This window comes from Stegostoma tigrinum, chromosome 30 (genome assembly GCF_030684315.1).
Source record: "Stegostoma tigrinum isolate sSteTig4 chromosome 30, sSteTig4.hap1, whole genome shotgun sequence".
Lineage (NCBI taxonomy): Eukaryota > Metazoa > Chordata > Chondrichthyes > Orectolobiformes > Stegostomatidae > Stegostoma > Stegostoma tigrinum.
Genome location: NC_081383.1, coordinates 29,844,191 through 29,868,573, shown reverse-complemented (window position 1 = coordinate 29,868,573; position 24,383 = coordinate 29,844,191). Strand labels below are relative to the sequence as shown.

The window sequence follows — 24,383 nt, the reverse complement described above, 5'->3', positions numbered from 1 at the left end:
GGGGAGCAAGAGGCGGCGCCGATACAGTCATCAATGTACCGGAGGAAGAGGTGGGGTTTGGGGCCTGTGTAGGTGCGGAAGATGGACTGTTCCACGTAACCTACAAAGAGGCAGGCATAGCTGGGGCCCATGCGGGTGCCCATGGCCACCCCCTTAGTCTGTAGGAAGTGGGAGGAGTCAAAAGAGAAGTTGTTGAGTGTGAGGACGAGTTCCGCTAGGCGGATGAGAGTGTCGGTGGAGGGGGCCTGGTCGGGCCTGCGGGACAGGAAGAAGCGGAGGGCCTTGAGGCCATCTCCATGCGGAATGCAGGTGTACAGGGACTGGACGTCCATGGTGAATATGAGGTGTTGGGGGCCAGGTAATTGGAAGTCCTGGAGGAGGTGGAGGGCGTGGGTGGTGTCACGGACATAGGTGGGGAGTTCCTGGACCAAAGGGGAGAAAATGGAGTCCAGATAGGTGGAGATGAGTTCGGTGGGGCAGGAGCAGGCTGAGACGATGGGTCGACCAGGGACTCTCTCCGTGACTCCCTTGTTCGCTCCACACTGCCCTCCAACCCCACCACACCCGGCACCTTCCCCTGCAACCGCAGGAAATGCTACACTTGTCCCCACACCTCCTCCCTCACCCCCATCCCAGGCCCCAAGATGACATTCCACATTAAGCAGAGGTTCACCTGCACATCTGCCAATGTGGTATACTGCATCCACTGTACCCGGTGCGGCTTTCTCTACATTGGGGAAACCAAGCGGAGGCTTGGGGACCGCTTTGCAGAACACCTCCGCTCAGTTCGCAACAAACAACTGCACCTCCCAGTCGCAAACCATTTCCACTCCCCCTCCCATTCTCTTGATGACATGTCCATCATGGGCCTCCTGCACTGCCACAATGATGCCACCCGAAGGTTGCAGGAACAGCAACTCATATTCCGCCTGGGAACCCTGCAGCCATATGGTATCAATGTGGACTTCACCAGTTTCAAAATCTCCCCTTCCCCCACTGCATCCCTAAACCAGCCCAGTTCATCCCCTCCCCCCACTGCACCACACAACCAGCCCAGCTCTTCCCCCCCACCCACTGCATCCCAAAACCAGTCCAACCTGTCTCTGCCTCCCTAACCGGTTCTTCCTCTCACCCATCCCTTCCTCCCACCCCAAGCCGCACCCCCAGCTACCTACTAACCTCATCCCACCTCCTTGACCTGTCCGTCTTCCCTGGACTGACCTATCCCCTCCCTACCTCCCCACCTATACTCTCTCCACCTATCTTCTTTACTCTCCATCTTCGGTCCGCCTCCCCCTCTCTCCCTATTTATTCCAGTTCCCTCCCCCCATCCCCCTCTCTGATGAAGGGTCTAGGCCCGAAACGTCAGCTTTTGTGCTCCTGAGATGCTGCTTGGCCTGCTGTGTTCATCCAGCCTCACATTTTGTTGTCATATAAACTACATGGTTGCTTTTCATAATTTATGTATTTTTTTTAATTTTTCTTACTTTCTTCTACCTTATTTTGATTCTTATTATCAAAACAGTTGTGCAGTTGTGATTTTCTTAACCTTCCTATAAAAATGCATTGCCTTTCCTCATTAAAATTCATTTGCCAATTCCATACCCATTGTACAATTGAATTCAAGTTTTGTCACATGATAATGTCACTGGACTAGTAATGCACAGGCCTAGGCTAATGCTTGAGGGTTCCAATTTCACCACAGCAGCTGGAGGAATTAAAATTCAACAAATAAATCTGGAACACAGAGCTAGTCGATTGTAATACAATGACAGCTGGTTCATTGATGTCAGCTGAAAGGAAATGTGCAATCTGTAGTTGTTCTGGACTACATTTGACACTCGTCTCACAGCGATGTGGTTGACTAAAATGGCCCAGTAAGTCATTCAGTTTAAAGGCTGTTTGAGATGGACAACAAACCTGCCAGCAGGTGATGAAGGAAAATTTCTCCTTGATTTCTCCCACTATTATGAAAGTTACATCTCTGAGCATACCTCAAAGCTCCTATTAATAGGTCTTGATGTAGCACAATGTTGCTAATGACAGACTCCAGGTTTTCACCAGAGATCCCATGTAATCCTTCAGTTGCAGCTAATCATAACAGCAGGTTTCAGACCTATCGCCATATCTCCCAGGAAGGTTTCAAGTGTGACCAGTAACTAATTCCCGGATAAAAACTGAAATGCTGGAAAGTGGAAACAAAACCAGCAATTGCTGGACATGAGATAATGGGAACTGCAGATGCTGGAGATTCCAAGATAATAAAATGTGAGGCTGGATGAACACAGCAGTGCTCAATTGCTGGACATGCCCAGCCAGTCTTGGCAGTATTTACAGAGAGAAATCGGGTTAATGTTTTAGATTCAGTGACCCCTCCTCAAAACTGATGGTGACAAGCAAAGTGTTTGTTGTTATGCAGAAGATGGGGTGGGGGGAAGGGGTAAGGAGTAAATGATAGGTAGAGATAGAGCCAAGACAACAGAGTGAATAATAATCAGGTTAGGAGGGTGAATAGCTGTTAATAAACTGATAGTGGCTAACAATGGCTAGTGTGTGGTTATAGCCGACGTGATAATGAGACCTGGTGTGTGGGGGTTGGGGTAAGGACATGGGAGAGCTCAAGCCTGAAAACCGTTGAACTCAATATTGAATCCAGAAGGCTGTAGAGTTCCCAAGCGAAAAATGAGGTGCTGTTCTTCCAACCTGTGCTGAGCCTCAGTGGGGCACTGCAGGAAGCCTGAGTCGGAGATGTTAGCCAGGGAACAAAGTGGTGTGTTGAAGTGGCAGGCAACTGGAACCTCGGGGTCTTTTTGCAGACATAAAGTAGGTGTTCTGCAAAGCAGTCACCCAGTCTACATTGATGAAGGGTCTAGGCCCGAAACATCAGCTTTTGTGCTCCTGAGATGCTGCTTGGCCTGCTGTGTTCATCCAGCCTCACATTTGATTATCTTGGAATTCTCCAGCATCTGCAGTTCCCATTATCTCTGACCCAGTCTACATTAGTGTCTTCAATGTAGAGGAGATCATATTGCGAGTAGTGCATGCAGTAGATTAGGTTGAGGGAAGTGCAGGTAAATCGCTGCTTCACCTGAAAAGTGTATTTGGGCCCTTGCTTACTCAGGAGATGAATGGGCAGGTGTTACACCTTCTGCAGTTGGGAATGTGGGGGTGTGTTAGGAGTGAAGGAGGAGTAGACCAGGGTGTCCCGGAGGGAATGGTGCCTCAGATAACTAAGAGAGGGGAGGGAAATATGGGTTTGCAGGTGACACCCCGCTGGAGGTGGTGGAAATGGTGGCTAGTGATCCTTCAGATGTGGGTGCTGGTGAGATGGAGGTAAGGACAAGGGGGCCTTATTGCTGTTGTGAAAGGGAAGTGATGGGGTGAGGGAGGATGTACAGGAGATGGTCGGACTTGGCTGAGGACCCTGTCAACAATAGTGCTGAGGAATTCTCAGTTGAGGAAGAAGGTGGACATTTTGGAGGCACCCAGATATATGTCATTGTTCCCAATAACAGGTTACAAATGTGTATCATTGTTCCAAATAACAGGTTCCATATGTTTGTCATTATTCCTAATAATAGGTTCCAGAGCTGAATCGTTGTTCCCAATATAAGGCTCCAAAAGGGAATACTTTTTCCCCAGTGACATACCTGGGATGGTTATCATTGTTCCCAAAACCAGAATTATTAGTATGAATTATTGTTCCCATTAATAGAATCCAAGTGTGTCTCATTGCTCCACCAATAATTCAGTTATATGTCAAGAAGTAATAAACTGATTAATATGACCAGGTAACAGATGGATGGCAACATGTTCTACTGCTGCCTTTGTTTGTTGGATCTTGCAACAACACAGGTATCTCAGAAAATGTAGGATATTTTGACCAGAATCATATGTCACATATATCTAACTCCTGGTTTCTTCATTTTTCTACTACAATCTCTATTCAGCTTTTTTTAACGGCTCTAATAATTATTTAATCTAGGAGACTAGGTTTAGCTGCTGGCTGTTTTTACTGAATCCCAAATGATATTTTCTTTTCATAATGACTACAGCTGACCTAAATACCTGGGAATACAAGACATACACAGTTCCTCCCTTCCCACCCCATTATTACATAATCTAAAACAGTGCCCTTTTTACTTCCAACTCCCATGTTGAAACTCTTTTGCTTCTAAAAATGAATATTATGCCCGAACATTTTTCTCCCTTTGGATACTCTGTAAGAACTGTACCAGAACGTACCATTCTAAACAAAACACCAGCTAAGGTTTGTTTATAATGTGTCCAGAAGCTGAGTTGCCCTTTCCAAATTGCTGTTTTAGTTGGCAGGCTCCATCCAAATATGGTCTCAATTCAAGTCACTACACCCATGCAGTTGGAGCAGGCTGGTGCTGCAGTATTCAGACTGGTGCTTCTCTCAAGTTCCTATTTCCCATCTCTGTGTGATCTTGCCTGGAAATTTGGATGATGTTAGGGGCTGGTGGGGCTGAATGGCTGTGTTGTAGAGGTAAATAGACAATACGTTGTAGTAAAAAAGTAAATCTGGAACGGTACTTCAAACAATATAGGACAAGAGGGCAAAGGGGCAAACTGACAGAAGGCAAATTTTGGATAAATCGCAAAAAGTCTACACAGAGAAATTAATCAGTGTATTGAAGATGGGGTGATATTGATGACCATCTCATTGGATCATCTGGCATTAATTTGTCTACTATCTAAACAGACGACTGATCTATTTCGGGCCAATTCCTCCATCAAATTACTGCAAAATATAATATTGTACAAATCATTCACATTCTGCTTGGAGTAAAGGAGTTTGAGGGGAGATGGGATGGAGGTGTACAACATTTTTGGAGACAATAGTTTATGGTTTACACAATAAATGATGAGAATATGTGACAAAGAACATTTTTATGCAGTGAGTGATAAGGTCCCAGAACTTGCTCATACATGGGTCATGAAAATGAAGGTCATCAATGATTTAAAGAGGAAACTGGATGAATGGTTGAGATAAATAAGCTTGTAGGACTATAGGGACAGAGCAGGCAAATGAGACTGATTCGATTTCTGGGCAAGGAGCTGGCATGGACTTGAGGGAGCAAATAAACTCCTTCTGTTGTCATTATGACGATATGATAAACATTTATAATGTACATTTAGGGCTGGGCCATGCATGAAAATTGCCGGGAATAGTTTGATACTTTGTTTCTAAATTGATAAACATGAATATGATTACTCATTATATATACCTCACCGATAATGATTATTATTGTGCATTCTGCCTAATTGGAATCACGAGCTAGCTCCACGTCTTCAAAGAATTGGGAGTCGAGATCTGGCCGGCAGTAATGTTTTTATAACAGTAGAATTAAAGTCTACCTGGCTATCTATCATCGAGATTTCCTTGAATCATAGGCCCCAATGAAGGCAGTTTACATTTCTAGATCGTACATAATACATTGAAAAATCATTTCATTACTGGAATCCAACAGCATCTGATATCTGTTTGTGAAACAAGACAAACTAATGAATGTAAGATAATAAAATGTGAGGCTGGATGAACACAGCAGGCCAAGCAGCATCTCAGGAGCACAAAAGCTGACGTTTCGGGCCTAGACCCTTCATCAGAGAGGGGGATGGGGGGAGGGAACTGGAATAAATAGGGAGAGAGGGGGAGGCAGACCGAAGATGGAGAGTAAAGAAGATAGGTGGAGAGAGTGTAGGTGGGGAGGTAAGGAGGGGATAGGTCAGTCCAGGGAAGATGGACAGGTCAAGGAGGTGGGATGAGGTTAGTAGGTAGCTGGGGGTGCGGCTTGGGGTGGGAGGAAGGGATGGGTGAGAGGAAGAACCGGTTAGGGAGGCAGAGACAGGTTGGACTGGTTTTGGGATGCAGTGGGTGGGGGGGAAGAGCTGGGCTGGTTGTGTGGTGCAGTGGGGGGAGGGGATGAACTGGGCTGGTTTAGGGATGCAGTAGGGGAAGGGGAGATTTTGAAACTGGTGAAGTCCACATTGATACCATATGGCTGCAGGGTTCCCAGGCGGAATATGAGTTGCTGTTCCTGCAACCTTCGGGTGGCATCATTGTGGCAGTGCAGGAGGCCCATGATGGACATGTCATCAAGAGAATGGGAGGGGGAGTGGAAATGGTTTGCGACTGGGAGGATGTGATCAGAGATAATGGGAACTGCAGATCCTGGAGAATCCAAGATAACCAGGTGTGAAGCTGGATGAACACAGCAGGCCAAGCAGCATCTCAGGAGCACTAAAGCTGACGTTTCGGGCCTAGACCCTTCAAGGTCCAGGCCCGAAACGTCAGCTTTTGTGCTCCTGAGAAGTTGCTTGGCCTGCTGTGTTCATCCAGCTTCACACTTTGTTATCTTAAACTAATGAATGTGATCTCTGCTACATACAGTGGACTTGTTCATGGTTTTGATTGACCTGACTATGCTATTATTAATTATTATTACAATAGGTTTGACTAAAGTTCCTAACAATTTTCATTACCTTCTAAAAGTTCTAGAAGAACACATTGATCTCTTCTATTCACTGTTGATATATTTCAGTGTCGTGAACATAGAATGAGGATATAACCAGGTTTGGCTGCAATTGCAAATAAATTTTGTCTGGAACATTAGGTGATGATAGGGCTGATGGGGTGAGTGGCAAGTTCACCAACATGAGGACTGGGCCATTCAAATTCCTGGGTCTCTTTTACATTAGTTAGACATAGTCTCATCATAAAATGTAATTTATTCCCTCCAATAGCGTTATCCTGCTTTCGTGAGGTGCTGACAATTAAAATCCGGCTACTGCCTTAGTTACGAGTAGATAGTGCTCACACAAGTGACCTCCCAAATGCCACCTGCTGCCTGTGCTGAAATAGACTGTCCAAGGTTGAGGACCAGCTCAAATGCAACTTTGACATTTATTTTGAAAGGACATGTATGTAAAAGCGGGAATGTACTTCTGAGGCTCTAGTCAGGCCATAATTTGGAGTATTGTGCACAGTTTTGGGTCCCAACTCTCAGGAATGCTCTCTCTCTCCCTCTCTCTCTCTCTCACCACCACCCACCCCCCCCCCAACACACTCCCTATCATCAACCCCATCCCTAATCTCTTCTACATTCAATACTAAGAAAAATGAGAAGCCCAGAATGCAATTTCATCTATATTTAATTGTCATCCATGTTCAAATGGAAATCACTAACACTGGTAATTGCAAAACTTTAGTGTTGCTGCACTGTCAGTAAGGGACTAGGACTACTCTCAACACTGCTGAAACAGATTAACTAGTCATTTATCTCGTTCTAGTTCATGGGACAACATATTGGCCATGCCGTTTGTACATTATAACTCAGGCTATATTTTATAATGTGCTTCATTCGAACTTTGGCTTACCCCAAAGAAATGAAAACCCTATTGTAAATGCAAACTGTTTATTTAAAAGTTATCTTTATAAAAATGTGTAAAGGTGATTATTTAGTATTGGGGGTGTTATTCCTGAAAAATATGAGAGCTGAATATTTGCATGTGTTATTGCAGCCCTTGTAACATTTCCCAAGCTCACTGCTGTCTTTCAACGGAAAATATCGTAATCCACATGAAACAAAATGATATCTCCGGCCTAGAAATACATTGAGATTTTAGATCTTTTTCAGAAAAGAACCTCAACAGTGTATGAGACCGAGAAGGCTGAGCTTTTGACATTTTCTTTGCTGCTCAGAAACTGAGAATGCCCTGTCATGAGTGCAAACAGAGTTCGGTTTAAAAAAAGACAGGTCATTTAGAAAGTGGATTCCAAAATTGGATGAGTACTGACTCTCACATATATCTTGTGTATACATTATGTTGTGGTTTAAATCCTCTGTTCTGATTCAAGTTTGCAGGTAGGGTATCTGATTTTTGCGAATAATCTTCATGGACTATTTGGATCGAAAAAGAAATGTAAATTGGTTTTTTGCCAATAACTATTTCCAGCACAAGCACAGACAGACTATACAGTACCTTGGGATCAAGTGGAGGTGCTACTATTTTTGTTCGTGCACTTGATATTTCTTATGTCAAGAGTAAATATATCTCCACATTCACATAAGTCCACTAGCTGCCTAGCAGTGTATTGTTGTCGAGTCACGCTACACTTACAGTAGTGCACGGGATGAGATTCCACAGTCTGAAAATCACTTATTCGCGTCACATTGTTGTAAATCCTTCTGACTGAACATTAGATCATCTCACATCAATAGCTGAACATGCCCACAAGCTAGACGGGTGATTGATGCCAACGTGAGGGGAGTCAATATCCCTTCTAGTTGGTACTTTCAGAGCTTATCTCCCTGTCCTACCTGTGACAGAGGTTATAGTTTGGACCTGCTTTCAAGGACAGAACTGAAAAAGAAAAGCCCCTACTATAATCACATTCTTATTTCAATTCTTTTCTCAATGCAGGAGTGAAAGTACAAAATCTGTGTGACTATGAGAATAACCCATCCTGTGTAAAGGTGACGTCACCATAGTCCCATGGCTGCGCTCTCATAGGAGACAACTCACGGTGATCTTAACCTTAGGGGTGACCAGTTTAAGAAGGTGAAATTTTCTTATTGACCACAGATGTGAGAATTGAACCACATTGTCGGTATTAGTCTACATGTCAACAAGACATTCAGCCAGCGTTTTGTCTTATTCATTTGTGGGATGTGGATGTCTCTGGCTGGCCAGCATTTATTGCCTGTCCCTAGTTGCCCTTGAGAAGGTGGTGGTGAGTTGCATTCTTGAATGACTGCAATTCAATTCTGTGGTTTAACCCACAATGCACTTAGAGAGGGAATTCCAGGATTTTTACCCAGCTGCTGTGAAGGAACAATGAAATATTTCTAAGTCAGGATCATGAGTCACTTAGAGGAGACCTTGCAGGGGGTGGTATTCCCAAGTATCTACTGTCTTTGTCCTTCTTGAAGGAAGCGGTTGTAGGTTTGGATGATACAGTGAATTTCTGCAGTGCGTCTTGAAGATAGTACACACTGCTGCTACTGAGTGCTGGTGATGGTGGGAGTGGATACTTGTGAATATAGTGCCAATCAAGCAGGTTGCTTTGTCTCGGGCTGTGTCAAGCTTCTTGAGTGTTGTTGGAGCTGCACCCATCCAGGAAAGTGGGAAGTATTCCATCACACTCCTGACTTGTGCCTTGTAGATTGTAGACAGGTTTCAGGGAGTCAGAAGTTGAGTTACTCACCACAGTATTCCTAGTTTCTGACCTTCTCTTATAGCCACTGTGTTTATGTGGTGAGTCCCATGAAGTTTCTGGTCAATGGTAACTCCAAGATGTTGATAGTGGGGGATTCAATGATAGTCAAGGGACAGTGGTTAGATTGTCTCTCTTTTGAGATGGTCACTATCTGGTATTTGTGTGGCACAAATGTTACTTACTGCTTGTTAGCCCAAGCCTGATATTGTCCAGATCTTATTGCATTTGAACATAGACTGCTTCAGTATCTGAGGAGTCAAGAATGGTGTTGAACATTGTGCAATCATTGGTGAAAATCCCCACTTCTAATCTAATGATGGAGGGAAAGTCATTGATAAAAAAAGGTGAAGATGTTTGGCCTAGGACACTACACCGAGTTAACCAAACCTAGATGCACATTTCATTTTTAAAGATGCAGTTCACTCAGGTGGAAGCATCGCTCCCTCTTTGTTAGAAGGTTGTTCAAATCTCAATCCCAATTATAGTTATACTCTGGTCTGACACTTTGGTATACTGAGAGAGCAAATTGTCCCATGTTCTAACCCTTAGATGAGACTTCACACCAGGATCTGCATATCTCTCCAGGTAGATTTGATGCAGGTTTAAAGAAGGGCAGGAGAGTTCTTCCAGTCCCAGGCGCCAAACCTTTCTCAACCAATATTTTCAAAAATAGCTGAACTGGATATTCATCTCATGACTTTTTGGGGACTTTCCTATGTAAATCTTTGCACTTGTAATTAGTTATACAGGAAATAATTTGAGGTGATTGAGACATTATACTCTGCTTTCAAAATTGCCCACTTTGAGGTTTGAAGCTTTTTGACAGTAGAGGCAACAATATACATGTGCATATTAATTATGATTCTGAAGGGCATGTAGAACCATTGAATCCCTACAGTTTGGAAGCAAGCCATCAAATCCACACCAAGATTTTGCCCTAGAGACAATGAAGGAACCAAATCAGATTGTATGAGTCTTGGAGGTGGTCTTTCAGATGGCAGTGTTCATTTGGCATTTGCTGCCCTTGTTCCTCTCGCTGGCAGAATCACAGGATTTGGAAGATTAAAGAAAAATTGCATTGTACCAGGGTAACAAAATCCAATTAAATGGAGAGAATAGTGAAACTATGACGTTTCTCTGATAGCAAAGAAGGTTAGGGGGACTATTAACAGCAGCTTTTGAAATATGAGGAGTTTTGACAGAGCAATTACAATTTCTGCAACAGAAAAGTAGATAATCAAAGAATGAAGATATAAGATAATTGACAAAAAAAAACCCTGAGCTGGTGACAAGAATTATTTCCACACTGTGAGTTGTTATGATCCGGCAATGAATTACAGAGAGGGAGCACATAGTAGGAATTAATAGGTCTTTTTATGGCTGGCAGGATGCCATGATGTGCTGTGGCTTCAGCTTTTTGTAATTCATATAAATAGTTTTAAAGGACTGAAGGTAAGGCAGCTAAATATCTTAATGACTAAAAGATAAGTAGGAAAGTTAATTGTGAAGAGAACATATGGAGCCTGCAAGGAAATATGGATAGGCTAAGTGAGAGGCCAAAGAGCTCTCTGATGAAAGGTCTAGGCCCATAACGTCAGATTTGTGCTCCTGAGATGCTGCTTGGCCTGCTGTGTTCATCCAGCTTCACACTTAGTAATCTAGCATTTAAGGTATGTTGTGTGAAAGTGTGAAACTATCCATTTGGCAGAAAAAGTAAAAAAGTATATTATCCAAACAGTGAGAGGTTGCAGAGCTCTGAGACACAGAGGGATGCGTATGTCCTAGTCCATGAATCACAGAAGGTCAGTCTTCAGGTACAGCATATAATCAAGAAAGCTAACAGAATCTTACGTTATTGTGAGGAAATTGAATGCAGGGTCGAGGTTATTTTTCAGTTATAAGGGACAGTGATGAGACCATATTTGGAGTACTATATACAGTACTGGTCACCATACTTATGGAAGGATGTTAATGCTTTGGAAGAAAATCAGTGAAGGTTTACTTGACTAACACCTGGGCTGAGAATAGTTGGATGGCTTGATGGCTCGTTTGCAATTTGGCGTGATGCCAACATCATGGGTTCAATTCTTACACTTGATGAGGTTACCATAAAGGGCTCTCCTTTTCATCCTCTGCTCTAATCTGAGATCTGGTCACCCTCAGATCCAACGACCACCAACACTAGTCATCTCTGTCTCATGAGAAAGCAGCCTAATTGTCCTCTGCAACTATGGCGACTCTTCCTTTAGTGGGAATGAATGGATTGCCTCTTGAAGACAGGCTAGGCCTATATCCTCTGGAGTTTAGAAGTGTCCAAGTTGAACTAATTGAAACATATAAGATCCAGAAGCAACTTGATTGGGTGGGTGTGGGAGAATCTAGAACAAAGAATCATAGCTTATAAATCAGAAGGCACCCATGTAAAACTAAGATTGGGATTTTTTTCTCACAGATGGTTGTGAGTCTTTGAAATTCTCTTCTTCAAAAGGCAATGGATGCAGAATCTTTAAATATTTTTAAGGCAGAGGTAGCTAAAGTTTTGGTAACCAAGAAATTGAAAGATTATTGGGAATATGTGGGAACATGGAGTTAAGATTAAAACCAGATCAGCTATGATCTTATTGGATGTGGAGCAGGCTTGAAGCATCGAATGGCCAGCTCTTATTCCTTGTTCATTTGTTTGCATGCATGAAAGAGTGGTAGAAATGGGCTCAATACACTTTTCAGAACAAAAGTGGATAAAATTTAGAAAGGCAGAACTACTGAGAAGGACAGGCGAAAGGAACTAACTTAGTAGCTCTTTGAATAAACTGACAGAGACAACTGGAGAAAAGCCTCCTTTGGTGGTGTATGATTTGTTCATTTATATTAAATGTTTTAAGGTAACACTTTACAGCAATTAGGCTCTTTTTGAGTGTGGTTCTTGTCATAATTTAATAGAGATAGCAACAATTTATGCACAACAAGGTTTCATTAACAGGAATGTGACAATGGCCACATAACCTATAAACTGACATGAATTAGGAGCACAGTAAGCCATTCAGGCCCTCAAGCCTGCTTCATCATTTCGTAAGATTGTGGAAGTTCCAGTGTTGCACTGGGGTGGACAAAGGCAGAAGTCACATGACACCAGGTTATAGTCCAACCAGATTATTTGAAATCACAAGCTTTCAGAGCACTGCACCTTCATCAGGTGAACCTGGTGTCGTGTGACTTCTGATAATAAGATTATGGCTGATCTGATTGTAAGCTGAAATCAGCATTGTCACTTACCTCTGGTAACCTTTAATTCCCTCAACAAACAAAAATCTATCTACCATTGCCTTATAAATATTTAAGAAACTTGCTTTCCTCAACTTTTCAGGAAGAGAATTCCAAAAATTCATTAGACTCATGATACTCTTGAGCAAAAACATATTGCTCAATCCCTTTTAAATGAGCAACCCTTAGTTCTTTTCACATCTGATTTTCCTACCTTTCACAATGTGTCAATGCAGATTATGGATGTTGTTTGAGCAATGAATAATGATAAAAATACTTCAGTTCTTTTCGAGATCAAAATGCCACAAAACAGTCTATGTAAGGAGTTACTTTAAATGGTACAGTGACTGGTAATATAAGAAAATAGCAAAAAACTTTCTATTAGGCAACATATTGCCATCAAAGGTATATTCACTCAGACCAGTCTCTATAGAAATAAAGTTTGAGTAATAAGCTATATTGTGAGGCTTTTTAATCATAAGAGACCATTGTACCAGAGACTACGTTATTTCTAAGACAATACAAAACATATTTGGAGAGATATGATATTTTTGTTCCAGATGTGTTCCACTTGGTCAGATGGATCTAGCACTGATTTTGCAAAGTTCTGATCTGAATGGCTGTCACATACAATCTTTGCCACCTGGCCAGCACCCCTGTGTCACAATTCAATTCCCTAAACACTCCTAAAAAAAATCAGCAGTCAGTGAGTTTACAGGATCAAAAATCACACAATACCAGGTTGTAGTCCAACAGATTTATTTGAAAACACTAGTTTTGGGAGCTCTGCCATACTACACCTGAGGAAGGAGCAGAGCTCTGAAAGCTAGAGTTTTCAAATAAACCTGTTGGACTATAACCTGATGTCACATGATTTTTGACCTTGTCAACCCCAGTCCAACAACGGCATCTCCACATCATGGCTACCATCAACACCACAGTGAGTTTACAGATTTTTTTAAAGCATGTGGTATAGACTTTGTAAAAAAAAAAGATTCAACCATGTTCAGAATTGCAAATCTAAATCTAAATTCTCTTTAAAAGCTGGCATGGAGCCTTTATATTTCACTGGTGGAATACAATCCTGTATATACACCTGCCATCATGAGGTTCTCTGATAAAACAAGAGTCCTGAATTTCAGCAATAATAGTTTCAACATGATGACAGGATTAGTGATAAATCTCGGTTCAAATTCCAAATCCAGCATAAATTACCCACTTTGTTTTCTCTTCCCCCATTGCTATAAGTGACTGCCCTGGAGAAGAGTTCCACAGTAGCTCAAATAAGCAGCAAATCTTCATCTAAAAACTTTACTTTCATTACTAGCATGAGGAGAGCATTACAGTTTAGCCTAATCTTTCCATTTGCACAAAGTTACTGGATAGTGTTCAGGAATATGATATCAACTAGCTTCCCTTCCCCAGCACTGAGGCACTGATTTTTTTTTAAAAATCCATTCTATAGCTTAACTGGGATTTATTAGCCATCCTATTTTCTCTTGTCAATATGGTATTGCGTGCCTTTCTTGAAATGCTTCAATTTACATGCTGCTGATACACAAATGGTGCTGACCGGGAGGAGGTGCAGGGGTTTTGCCCAGTAATGACAGAGGGACAGCGAAATATTTCCAGGCCAGAATGATCTATGACTTGGAAGGGAATTTGAGATGGCACTTTTCCCAAGTGTCTGCTCTTTTTTGTTCTCCTAGAAGTATTTGTTGCAGGTGTGGAAGACACTGTCAAACAAGGCTTGATGAAACAAGTGGGTGGCACAGTGTCTCAGTGGTAAGCACTGCAGCCTCACAGCACCAGGGACCCGGGTTCGATTCCAGCCTCGGGCAACTGTCTGTGTGGAGCTTGCACATTCTCCCAGTGTCTGTGTGGGTTTCCTCCAACAGTCCAAAGATGTGCATTCTAGGTGGTTTGGCCATGCTAAATTGCCCGTAGTGTTCAGGGGTGTGTGGGTTATAGGAGAATGGGTCTGGGTGGGATGCTTCAAGGGGCAGTGTGGACTTGTTGGGCCGAAGTCCTGTTTCCACATTGTAGGGAATCTAACCTAAACACATTACAGTCGTTGTGCACCAGTATTGAAGGAAGTGAATATCTAACCTGGTGGATGGGGTACCAATCATAGTGCTTTATACTGGCCTGAAATGCATTTATTGGCACACGGATGTACTGTTGAACAATGATGCAATGGTCAAATTAAGTCAGAGAGAGCAAGATGGAGTGAGGATAGAAGATCTAGAGTCCATGTCCTCTGAAGAAGTCCTATACTATCTAGCTGCAAAAATACAATAATGTAAACAAAGAGTTTAAATTACAATGAAGCAAGAAAAGTCTTGCTTCACATTAGGTACAATTGGATAGAGGATTATATCCAGTTCCTTGAGAATTAGTGAACCAGAGAATTATATAGATGAACACTTGTACAAAGCCAGGTGACTGTTCAAAGCAGTATACAAAACAACAAAGAAATACAAGGAAAGTAATAAGAGGTTGAAAATGAAGGTCATCATAGATAGCAAGTGCTCTGAATGACACGGCCATAGCCAAGAAAGTTGAGAAAATATAGCGAGAATGTAAAAATAAGATTCCCAAACTCAAGGTCAGCCTTTATAGAAGTTTAAAATCTTGGCTGGTAAGCAACCTTTTTCTGTTTGAAACTCAAATGTTGAAGCATCCCCATGTTTGTGGTCACTACTTGCAAGATGCTACATTATTGTCAGATTATTGATTAATTCTGGCCCATTGCCCTTTACAAAGTCTAGTAAGGAATATATTCTGTACTGTCTCTTAAGGATATTGGGAGCAATATTAATCCGAAGGCAAATTCAAAGTCAGGATTATGGAATTTCAAGGGTGACACGACCCAAACTGACTTCAATTGGTTGGGAATGTTAGAGGTGTATCACCTTAGCCACAGGGCATCTCTGCAGGAGTTCCCAAGGGTATTATCCTTGGCTCATCCATCTTCAGCTACTTCATCAGTGACTTTCCCTCCATCATCACAGCAGGAGTGAGGATTTTTGCTAATAATTGCACACAATGTTAAGTACACAGAGCGTGGTTCACATGTGGAATGACTGCCAGAGGAAATGGTAGTGTGGGTACAATTATGTTTAAATAACATTTGCATAGGTACATGAATAGGAAAGATGTAGAGGGATATGGGCCAGGAGCATGCAGGTGGGACCAGTTTAGTTTGGGATAACATTCGGCATGGACTGGTTGGACTGAAGGGTCTGTGTCCATGCTGTATGATTCTATGACATGGTAATTTTCTAAAGTAATATTTGTGCCACACAAATGCCAGGAAATAACCATCTCCAATAAGAGGCAATCCAACCACTGCTTGACATTCATTGGCATTACCATCACTGAATACCCTACCATCCCAAGAATGAACACAAAAAGAAAATAAAATGTAATTGTTCCAGTTAAGGTTGCTGGTAACCCCACAATATTGATGAGAATTAATTGAAGCATTCCTATTACTATCAATAACCCACAGAAAGCTGAGGGTAAAACATAAGAACCCACACCAGTTCCTTGTAGCTCACCTAGATGAAAGAATTGTTTTTCAACAACATGTGCAATTCATTTTGGACTTCTTTTTATATGAAAGGAATGTTGGCAGAAATGCAAAACCTTAATAATGTGCCTGCTTGGCTTGTTGTAGTCATGTGAGATCTACCATGAGGCACTCACCGCAAATATCCATCTTTCAGCTAGTTCAATATGGCACAATACACAGAAAAATACTTTCCTGTGAGGTTTTAACATGAAGTGTATTTGCATTGTAATTCAGTAACTCTCATTTCTGATCTCAAAGTGAAAGGTGTAAATTATATTTCAAACCAGTATGAAGCATGCCAAAGTCACAGTATATCAAAGGTTTGACATTGAAGATCCCTCTAACCATCCCAACAAGCATCGATAGTGTGGGTTACATTAAGTTAAACATTTTTGATACATGGTCCAAGGCACATGTGATTGCCAGATGCAAAGTTGGCCTTTTATAGCCTCTAAAATGGGGATTATTGCTTCCCATTCATATTTTGTCTTGCCAGTACTTTTTTTTTCCCCTCTGAAGGTGTTGACTCATTGCTGGGACATGAGTTTCATACACTAAGTACCCTCCTCTACCACCATGATGGGGTGAGATTTAGTATCCCCCATTTTACACTAGCCCATTCAAAACTGACTCAATTACCTTTCCAGAATATAATTCAGAGCACAAACTCGGGCTGATGCATGAGTTGCATTTTACTCATTATTTATTTGACACAACTAATCTCTGAACATAGGAATGTGTGATCTTATTGGTCTGCATGACTATCATCCTACATGTGGAATAAGAAGAGTGCTATACTGGCATGGATTGAGGACTGATTAACAGACAGAAAACTGACTGGGAATAAAATAAGTTATTCACAGGTTGGCAGACTGTGAGAAGAGGGGAACTGCAAGGATCAGCACCCCAATTGTTCGCAATCTATAATCAGTGATGTAGATAAGGGAACCAAAATGTAATATTTATAACTTCACAGAAATATACAAATCTAGATGGGAATGTATATAGAATGCAGAAGCTTCAAGGCAATTTAGATAGGTTCAGTGAGTAGACATGAAAATGGTAGATGGCATTATTATGTAGACCCCATGCTCATATCCTGCTGCTTTGGCCTGTCTGAAAAGTATGGGCCAGGTTTAATTTCTGCATCACCTTGTCATGTTTGCCGACAATTCAGAACTGAAATGTATCCACCGTCAATTTGCTAAAAAAGATCTGTCGCCAGCATCAAGCTACCATGAGAGCAATTGGGTAGAGTGAAAAAATTCTAAATAATAGATCATACATAAAAATAATTCTAACAGCCATATTCACAACATTCATTACTACAAATCTCACAGCTGGTCTGCATTGCTTAAATAATTTGAGCTCTGACAAGTTACAGCCAGTCAGCAATCCTGAGCAGCTGAGGAATGTAGAGCTTTAAGCTCTTCGGGTTACTATCTGTACGGCCTTACTGACATGTTAGCCACTAATCTTCTATTACAACTGGATCAGCCATTTTTTAACCCAATGAAATCAATTAAACGGATATGTAGAAAAACTCAGGCTCATAGCTGTGCTCTCTTGCCAAATTCACCAGCTTATTCTTATTAGTATCTGATTCAATATTACCTCAACCTGTCCACATATTCAATTTGCTGCAGTCACCAGGCATGAGCCAAAAAACTGGACAACCACCGCAGACATGCAGAGCATTTTAGAATGCAATAGCTGTGCAGTTGCCACGAGTGAAGTTGATGACTAGTTAACCTCTGGTTAAAGAACTGTATTTACACAATGCCTTTCACAAGTTCATGTGTGTTGGAGTGATATCAATGTGCCAATATACCAAACACACCAGCTCATGTACAATCTGTAAACTCTCAAGCCACAATGTGATCAACAATCATCTTTGTGACGTTGACCAAGGAATATTAGAAAAGACAGAGCTCAGTCCTCTGCCCTTCTTCAAAATAATGCCATAAACATTTCACCCACCTGACACAACCTTCTCTAAGTGTGCATAGGCACTTAGTACCACGGCGGTTGAGTCCACCAGAGTTAAAAGAATAGGGAAGTTAATGTAAATTAGATAAGGCACAGAAGGGACTATAAATCTCTCACTCCGCGCCCTAGAGTCAGGAACTGAGCAAACACTAGGGAAGATTCTTTTGGAAGCAGAGGACAGCCAAGGAAAGAAGTTCCAAACGTTGCAGGTTATAAAGAACAAAGGGAATCAGAAGAAAAACAAACCAATGCTGTTCAAGAGGCATAATTAAAGCAGGATGCAAAAGAAAGCCAGCAATGAATCTGCAAAGGGATTAAGGGTGTCACAGCTGGAGAAGAGAATCATCCAGGGAAATGGTCCAGAAAGGGGCTACTCCACTGCACTGATTTATGCAGGATGCTATAATATCCTTAGATATTTAATGACAGCTAAACAAATCCAATTGTGAACAATACAGGAGCTGAATGTGAAACAGGTTTCAAATAGCTCCATACTTTCATATCCTTGCCTTGGAGGCTTTGCAGATAAATGACAGGTCCTGGAGACTTGCGGAATGTGAAGAGGTCTTGCAATACTCTACCGCAAATAGAGATTCAGTGTCATGCCCCCATAGGTACAATTAAGTCAATATGTTGCCCTTAAAGAGTATCATTGAAAGGGATTTTAGTCCAACCTTTGAATGAAGTTATTACACAATTTGAGAAGCACTGACTGCTAATGACAACCCAGCAATCTATAAATTTCAGTGGTATTTAACAGCTCATAGAGCTGCATTTCTAAATCTGATCTTGGATTGAATGACAGATCAAAGTTACATAATACCTCACTCATCTAACATTTGCATTAATTCAAAGCATAATCTCTCCAGTTTTGACTCAATCCAATCCACTACTGTTGATTCTATGTAGCATTTTCTCCCTCCATATTAATCTTTAATGTGCTGCTGCTGAAGAGCTCCCAGGATCCTGAAAAATATCTTACAAAGAGCACTAGACTAATGGTGCATCAACATGGTGGCATCTCTGTATGAAACAATTAAACTTCTATTATGTACATAGGTGAGAGTCTTGTCCCACTGTAACATAAAGTCAAATTTTCTCTTAAATTAGCAATAGCTTGGATGAATGTCTTGTGTATTGGAGGGAAATATTAAAATAGTCCCTGAAAGAGTACAAAAAAAGGAAGAAGCCACTTAAATAGATGTCAGGGAGAAGATTGGTTACAGTAACATAACAATAACATATTTGCAAGTACCCAATTAACACTGAGCACTTTAGATGCTTACACAATTCATTAAAAAAGTTAAGTGTTACAATAGTTACACAACTGATCCAATATAAAGTACAATACTTCAGGTACTCAAAAACACAAGAACTGCCATTACTGACATTTAAAAAGTTATTAACTTATGCCCAACTATATACATGAAAAACATTAACAAAGTTAAACATAACCCTAACTAATACTGAGATTTGTGGAGCAAGTATTTCCAGAGACAGTCAACTATTTACAACAACATCAACTTTTGCCCCCAACGCAGTCTTCAATCCACAGACCCTGAAAGTGAAGTAAAAAAATGTCTTTTAAAAAACCCAAAGAGAAAAAGTCAAGAAACAACAAAAGAACATAAGTAAATCAGTTACGAAGTTACCTAAGAGCAATTCAGGATTTGGTTTTGTATCTCTTCATACACTTGTTGATGGATTTCCTCCTTTAATTTTAAGCCATTCAGATACACTGAAAAATTAAAAGTGGCAATCGCAGGTTATGTCTACTTAGCATGAAAGACCCTTGAATATTTTCATTGTAATGATCTACAAGTCTTAAACTAAGTTTGCAAGGCTATTTGGAAGAGCCCTCGGGGATCCCAGAGTTGAGGGCAATATAATCAATTTGAGGCCTCATTCTTCCCAGTCCCAGCACAGGATCATTAGATAGTTTCTTGTATTCTGAAAATGTCCCTTAAGAATCAAGGCCTGCACATGCCCATTGTCAAAACATGGATCACAATTCAGCAAATAAAGTAAAATTGCTTCAAATGAGCAGCAGTTTAAGTATTAATTCAACGTTTATGTTACAATCCATAAATATACCTACCAACATTAACATTACTGTCCTCCATCTCCTTCTTGTGTTTCAAATACATTGGCCACACATGTCCATCAAATAAACCAGGTGGATCAGGAACTGTGTAATTCCTTGTACTGGGGAAAAGAAACTCATTGAGCTAGTCACAAAAAAGAAACAATGTTTGGATTTTCTGGCTGACAGTTTGAGCAGCCCTGAAGTAATATTTACCTCCTCCTCCTCTTGCATTCTTCATAAGGAAGAGATAAGAAATAACGGAGATCAAATATGTTAGCCAATGGCCTGGAAGGGAGAAAAATAACTAGTGGTTAGCTTCAAATCAAGGTTGCCTAATAACTAAAAATCACAAATAACTGAACATCAGAACCAAGAGCTGACTTCTGATGAACGGGACCAGAAACTAAAAGCTTGAGCAATAACAAAGGTTATCAAATGCCAATTATATGTACTAGCGGTGTTTAAGTTTATGACCAAGGTCATACAGTGCAATGCACTTGGAATTCCAATGTCAAAGTGCCAAACAAATTCATTTTTCTGTATCTTTTACACATAGAAAACATTACAACTGGTTCACTTTCAGGCATTGACAATAGAATGCACAAAATACTTTAATCTAATAAAACATACTGCAGTGTTGCTTGCCCAACATGTCTGTACAATATATCTCAAATTACTACCAGTAACAAAATGGTAACCACCAATACCTCATACAGATGCCTAACAAAGTCCACATGCTCACCAATACATTCACTCCAGAACCCTACTGGTGAACAATTTAGCTCAAGTGGACACAATAGAAAAAAGGTTCACAACCTCCATTGCATTATATTGAAATCCTTCAGGTAACATGAAAGTTTCTCGAGGTACTTTTATAAACCCTGCTTTTGCAGACTGAAATAGTGAGTTCCAGAAAACTGCACCTGTAGTTATACAAGAGGAACCCTTCCACTATCAATATGTGCACTCCTTTCTCTGGATCGCTCAGCTCATCGGAGACTGGAGTGACGTTCACTCCGTGCGATCGGGCAAACTTTACTGGGTTGTCAATCCAGGCGTTGACAGTACTCATCATCGCCTCCATGTCGAGGGCAGTGATCACTGAAGGTTAAAAAAGAACCCAGCAGATTATCACAAGGACTAACACAAAAGATTAAGTAAATGTCAACGTAGATCAGTTTTTTTTAAAAAGTCACTGCCTACAACCGTTCTTACCATCCCATTGTTTAAATCCATCTTCCCCGACGTCTATTTGATCTGGTGGCTGAAATATAGCGATCATAAAAACATGGCCACAAACATACATTTATAAATACAGTTAGGAATTAAATATCAATCTTATGCCTGTTATCCCAAAGCCTCAAATTTTTGCCGGTATATGCTTCCAGTGGCAGCAGATCTAGTACTTCAGCTGCTAGTCCTCACTGGAGAACTGAGAACTTCAGCAGACCTGTGTTACTTCCAACTGCAACCTGCTTCAATAAGCAGTCACCAGCAAAAGTCAGATAATAGACTGTAGTGGGCACTATGGCCAATTCCTAGACCAGACCCTGTCAACTTCCCACCGCCAGTTCAGGAGCACCAGAGCCAACACAGTAGCCCTATTACTCCCTAGCAGTATAACACAACCAACAGTTCGAGCCAGTGACTTCACTAGCGTCTAAGCTCAAATACTGCATACTATTTGTTAATCAGCCTTCAGGTCCATATCTGGAGATGTACTTTGAAGAGTCACTCACTTTTTACTGCCAGTTGATGAGCGGTATCTTTGTTTGGATCTCAAGAAGTTATTACACGGTGGAATCAATTATACTGCAGCTACGAGTTCTTCCAGTATTACAGGGTGCCAAAAAGGGAAATATTCAACATACCTTATCATTAAGATCTTTAATGAGTATGCAACAGCCTCCCGCCCCTGACATTTTACTCTTCGTACCCAGGATAGGATTTTAGGCACAAGATGAATTAATTCCTCCTTAGAGCTACGTAAAAACAAAACGTTTCGGTCTTTTTGAAAGACCCGTTTAAAATATCGTACTCACCTTGTAGAAGTCATCCTGATGTACCACAGAGCAGTTCGGTAAATTGTAGCGAATTTTGTTGGTCAGAGTGGTTTTTCCACCGTTGGTCACACTGAAAGTGTAAACACAGTTAAAAACACAGAACTTTCCAAAAAGCGGCTTGGATAGGGAAAGCTAAATAAACTTCTACAAAAAGGATCAAGAGCTAAATTTAAAAGTAAAAAGGCACCAGATTCAAGCCCACATCCTCCCCGTATATTGGTGTTAAAATACAATAGTTTAAAATTGGAGGAAAATTTTTAGAACATTACTGGATACGCTGCACGATTCCTGCCCAACGATATTGCAAATTTGATTTTACATTAAGACCTCACGCCAGTGGACTATGTTTAAAAGTTAAGTTCTGATATTTAACATAGTCATGTTTATTTGCTTAAACTATTTTGTAGATATTTTAATTATTCGATAATTTAGTGACCAGATACAAGGCAAATACGAACGATTTATTTAAAACTACAATTCAAAATATTTTACATAAAACAAAGAGAAACAACAATATACTATATTCATAAAGTGAGATATTTAATTGCGGGTTCATAGTAACTGTTACAAGCCAGTGGGTTTTGGATTTTGAGAGTGATAATGGGAACTGCAGATGCTGGAGAATCCAAGATAATAAAATGTGAGGCTGGATGAACACAGCAGGCCAAGCAGCATCTCAGGAGCACAAAAGCTTTTGGATTTTGGCGCCTCCTGGATCCGGGTTTTGAGCGGGAGAATCAAAACTCGACCAAGACAAACTCGGGATACAGGGGCAAGGTCCCCCTATGCAATACCGGATTAGTGGGACAGCATAGAGAGACAGAATATATTTCCTGGGAGAATAAACAACGTTATACTTCAGAAAGAAGGGTATAAACAAATGCTAAGTTTAACTGGACTGAACTTGTCAAATTCCAACATAGAAAAATGAACCGCAATTCAACATTGCCTATGTTTTAATATGATACAATAATCTACTTTGTGATGAAAAAGCAAAGATTTAAAAATTTACAAATTTGAGCTCAAATCGCTTGACAACCGTTCAACTGCGAACAAGTTATCGCCTAACAGCTGCAAATTCCTCAATACATTAAAACGTTCACATCTTGGATCACACACACAGGACTCTCCATTTAATCGCAAACTTTTGTAACACAAATAAAAACTAAACAGTGCTGGTAACATTGTATAAGCCTTGTTACCTTCAATACTTACCCTCCGATACCTATAATGTATTTCATGTTGCTCCAGCAAAGATGATTCGTTACTTTCACTGCTGCTATTTCATTCACAAATCAGGCGCCACTTGCCCCTGTATTTATACGCTCCACAACCGCGTCATCACACGTCGCTGAGCTAAAGAGCAGGCGCTGTTGTACTGCAGCTGTCTGATATCACTCAAGCTATCCTCAAACCAATTATAGTCTGGAATCTTTCCTTTCCTAAATCAGTAAGAAGGTATATACATTCCAGGGACCCTTCCCCCTGAACCTCCAGCCTGGTGTCTGGATCACAGCAAGTTAAAGTGAATTGTAAACGACATCAACCTTAACTAATAATTTCTTTCTTTCCTATTATTGTGTTTCTCTGATGCTAAATCTTCCATTGTACCCTACAAGTTTTCAAAAGTGGCTGCTCCTGCCAGTTCTAAATTGTATTTTCAGATTTGCTGTGGTTTCACGTGCTACCGGAGAATCTCTATGATGCCACGAGGGAAAGAGCTCAGAAGAAGAAGCTCTGTTGTGGTTGGATTACAGCTGAACCCAATCTCTGAGGAGCTTGTCACTCTTTACGAAATGTTAATTATCAGTCTTGCCTCCATATCTAATTCAGAAGTGGTCTTATTCAATCTCCAGAGTCCAGAAACTGGAACATATAATTTAGGCTGACAATCTGTTGCACTGCAGCCTTGCCAAAGGTGCAATATTTCTGCTGCAATGTTAAACCGAGGTCATGTATGTTCCCCACATACTTAGATGAAAAACAAGGGAATTCTTCTAGTGTTCTTACCAATATCCATCCTTTTGTATACACAGATTTATCTTAGTTTTTCCCCTGCTATCTCATTGTTTCTAGGGCATATAATTAATTAGGAGTAGACATAGGCTATTTAGTCTCTCTTTTCAAATATTTTAATCAACCTGTTCAGGGATGTCCTCTGGA

General features: G+C 41.0%; 1 protein-coding gene and 1 long non-coding RNA gene across 4 annotated transcripts in view; one reads left to right on the top strand and one right to left on the bottom strand.

Moving 5' to 3' along the window:
• Positions 1 to 24,383, top strand: part of LOC132206062 (uncharacterized) — a 60,278-nt gene that overhangs the window by 5,342 nt on the left and 30,553 nt on the right. The gene's annotated exons all lie outside the window — the stretch shown is intronic.
• mibp (muscle-specific beta 1 integrin binding protein) lies at positions 12,963 to 23,549 on the bottom strand. Of its 2 annotated transcripts, XM_048559488.2 has the most exons (8): positions 23,436 to 23,549; positions 22,200 to 22,290; positions 21,373 to 21,421; positions 21,081 to 21,258; positions 20,371 to 20,442; positions 20,170 to 20,276; positions 19,724 to 19,809; positions 12,963 to 19,629 (listed from the first exon to the last, which is right to left on the bottom strand). In XM_048559488.2, exons 1-7 carry the CDS (start codon positions 23,459 to 23,461, stop codon positions 19,724 to 19,726), a joined length of 609 nt encoding a protein of 202 aa, XP_048415445.1. In that variant the 5' UTR covers positions 23,462 to 23,549; the 3' UTR covers positions 12,963 to 19,629. The 2 variants fall into 2 exon arrangements, with proteins under 2 accessions (XP_048415445.1, XP_048415446.1); XM_048559489.2 differs by lacking the exons at positions 21,373 to 21,421; positions 23,436 to 23,549 and having other exon boundaries at positions 22,200 to 22,291.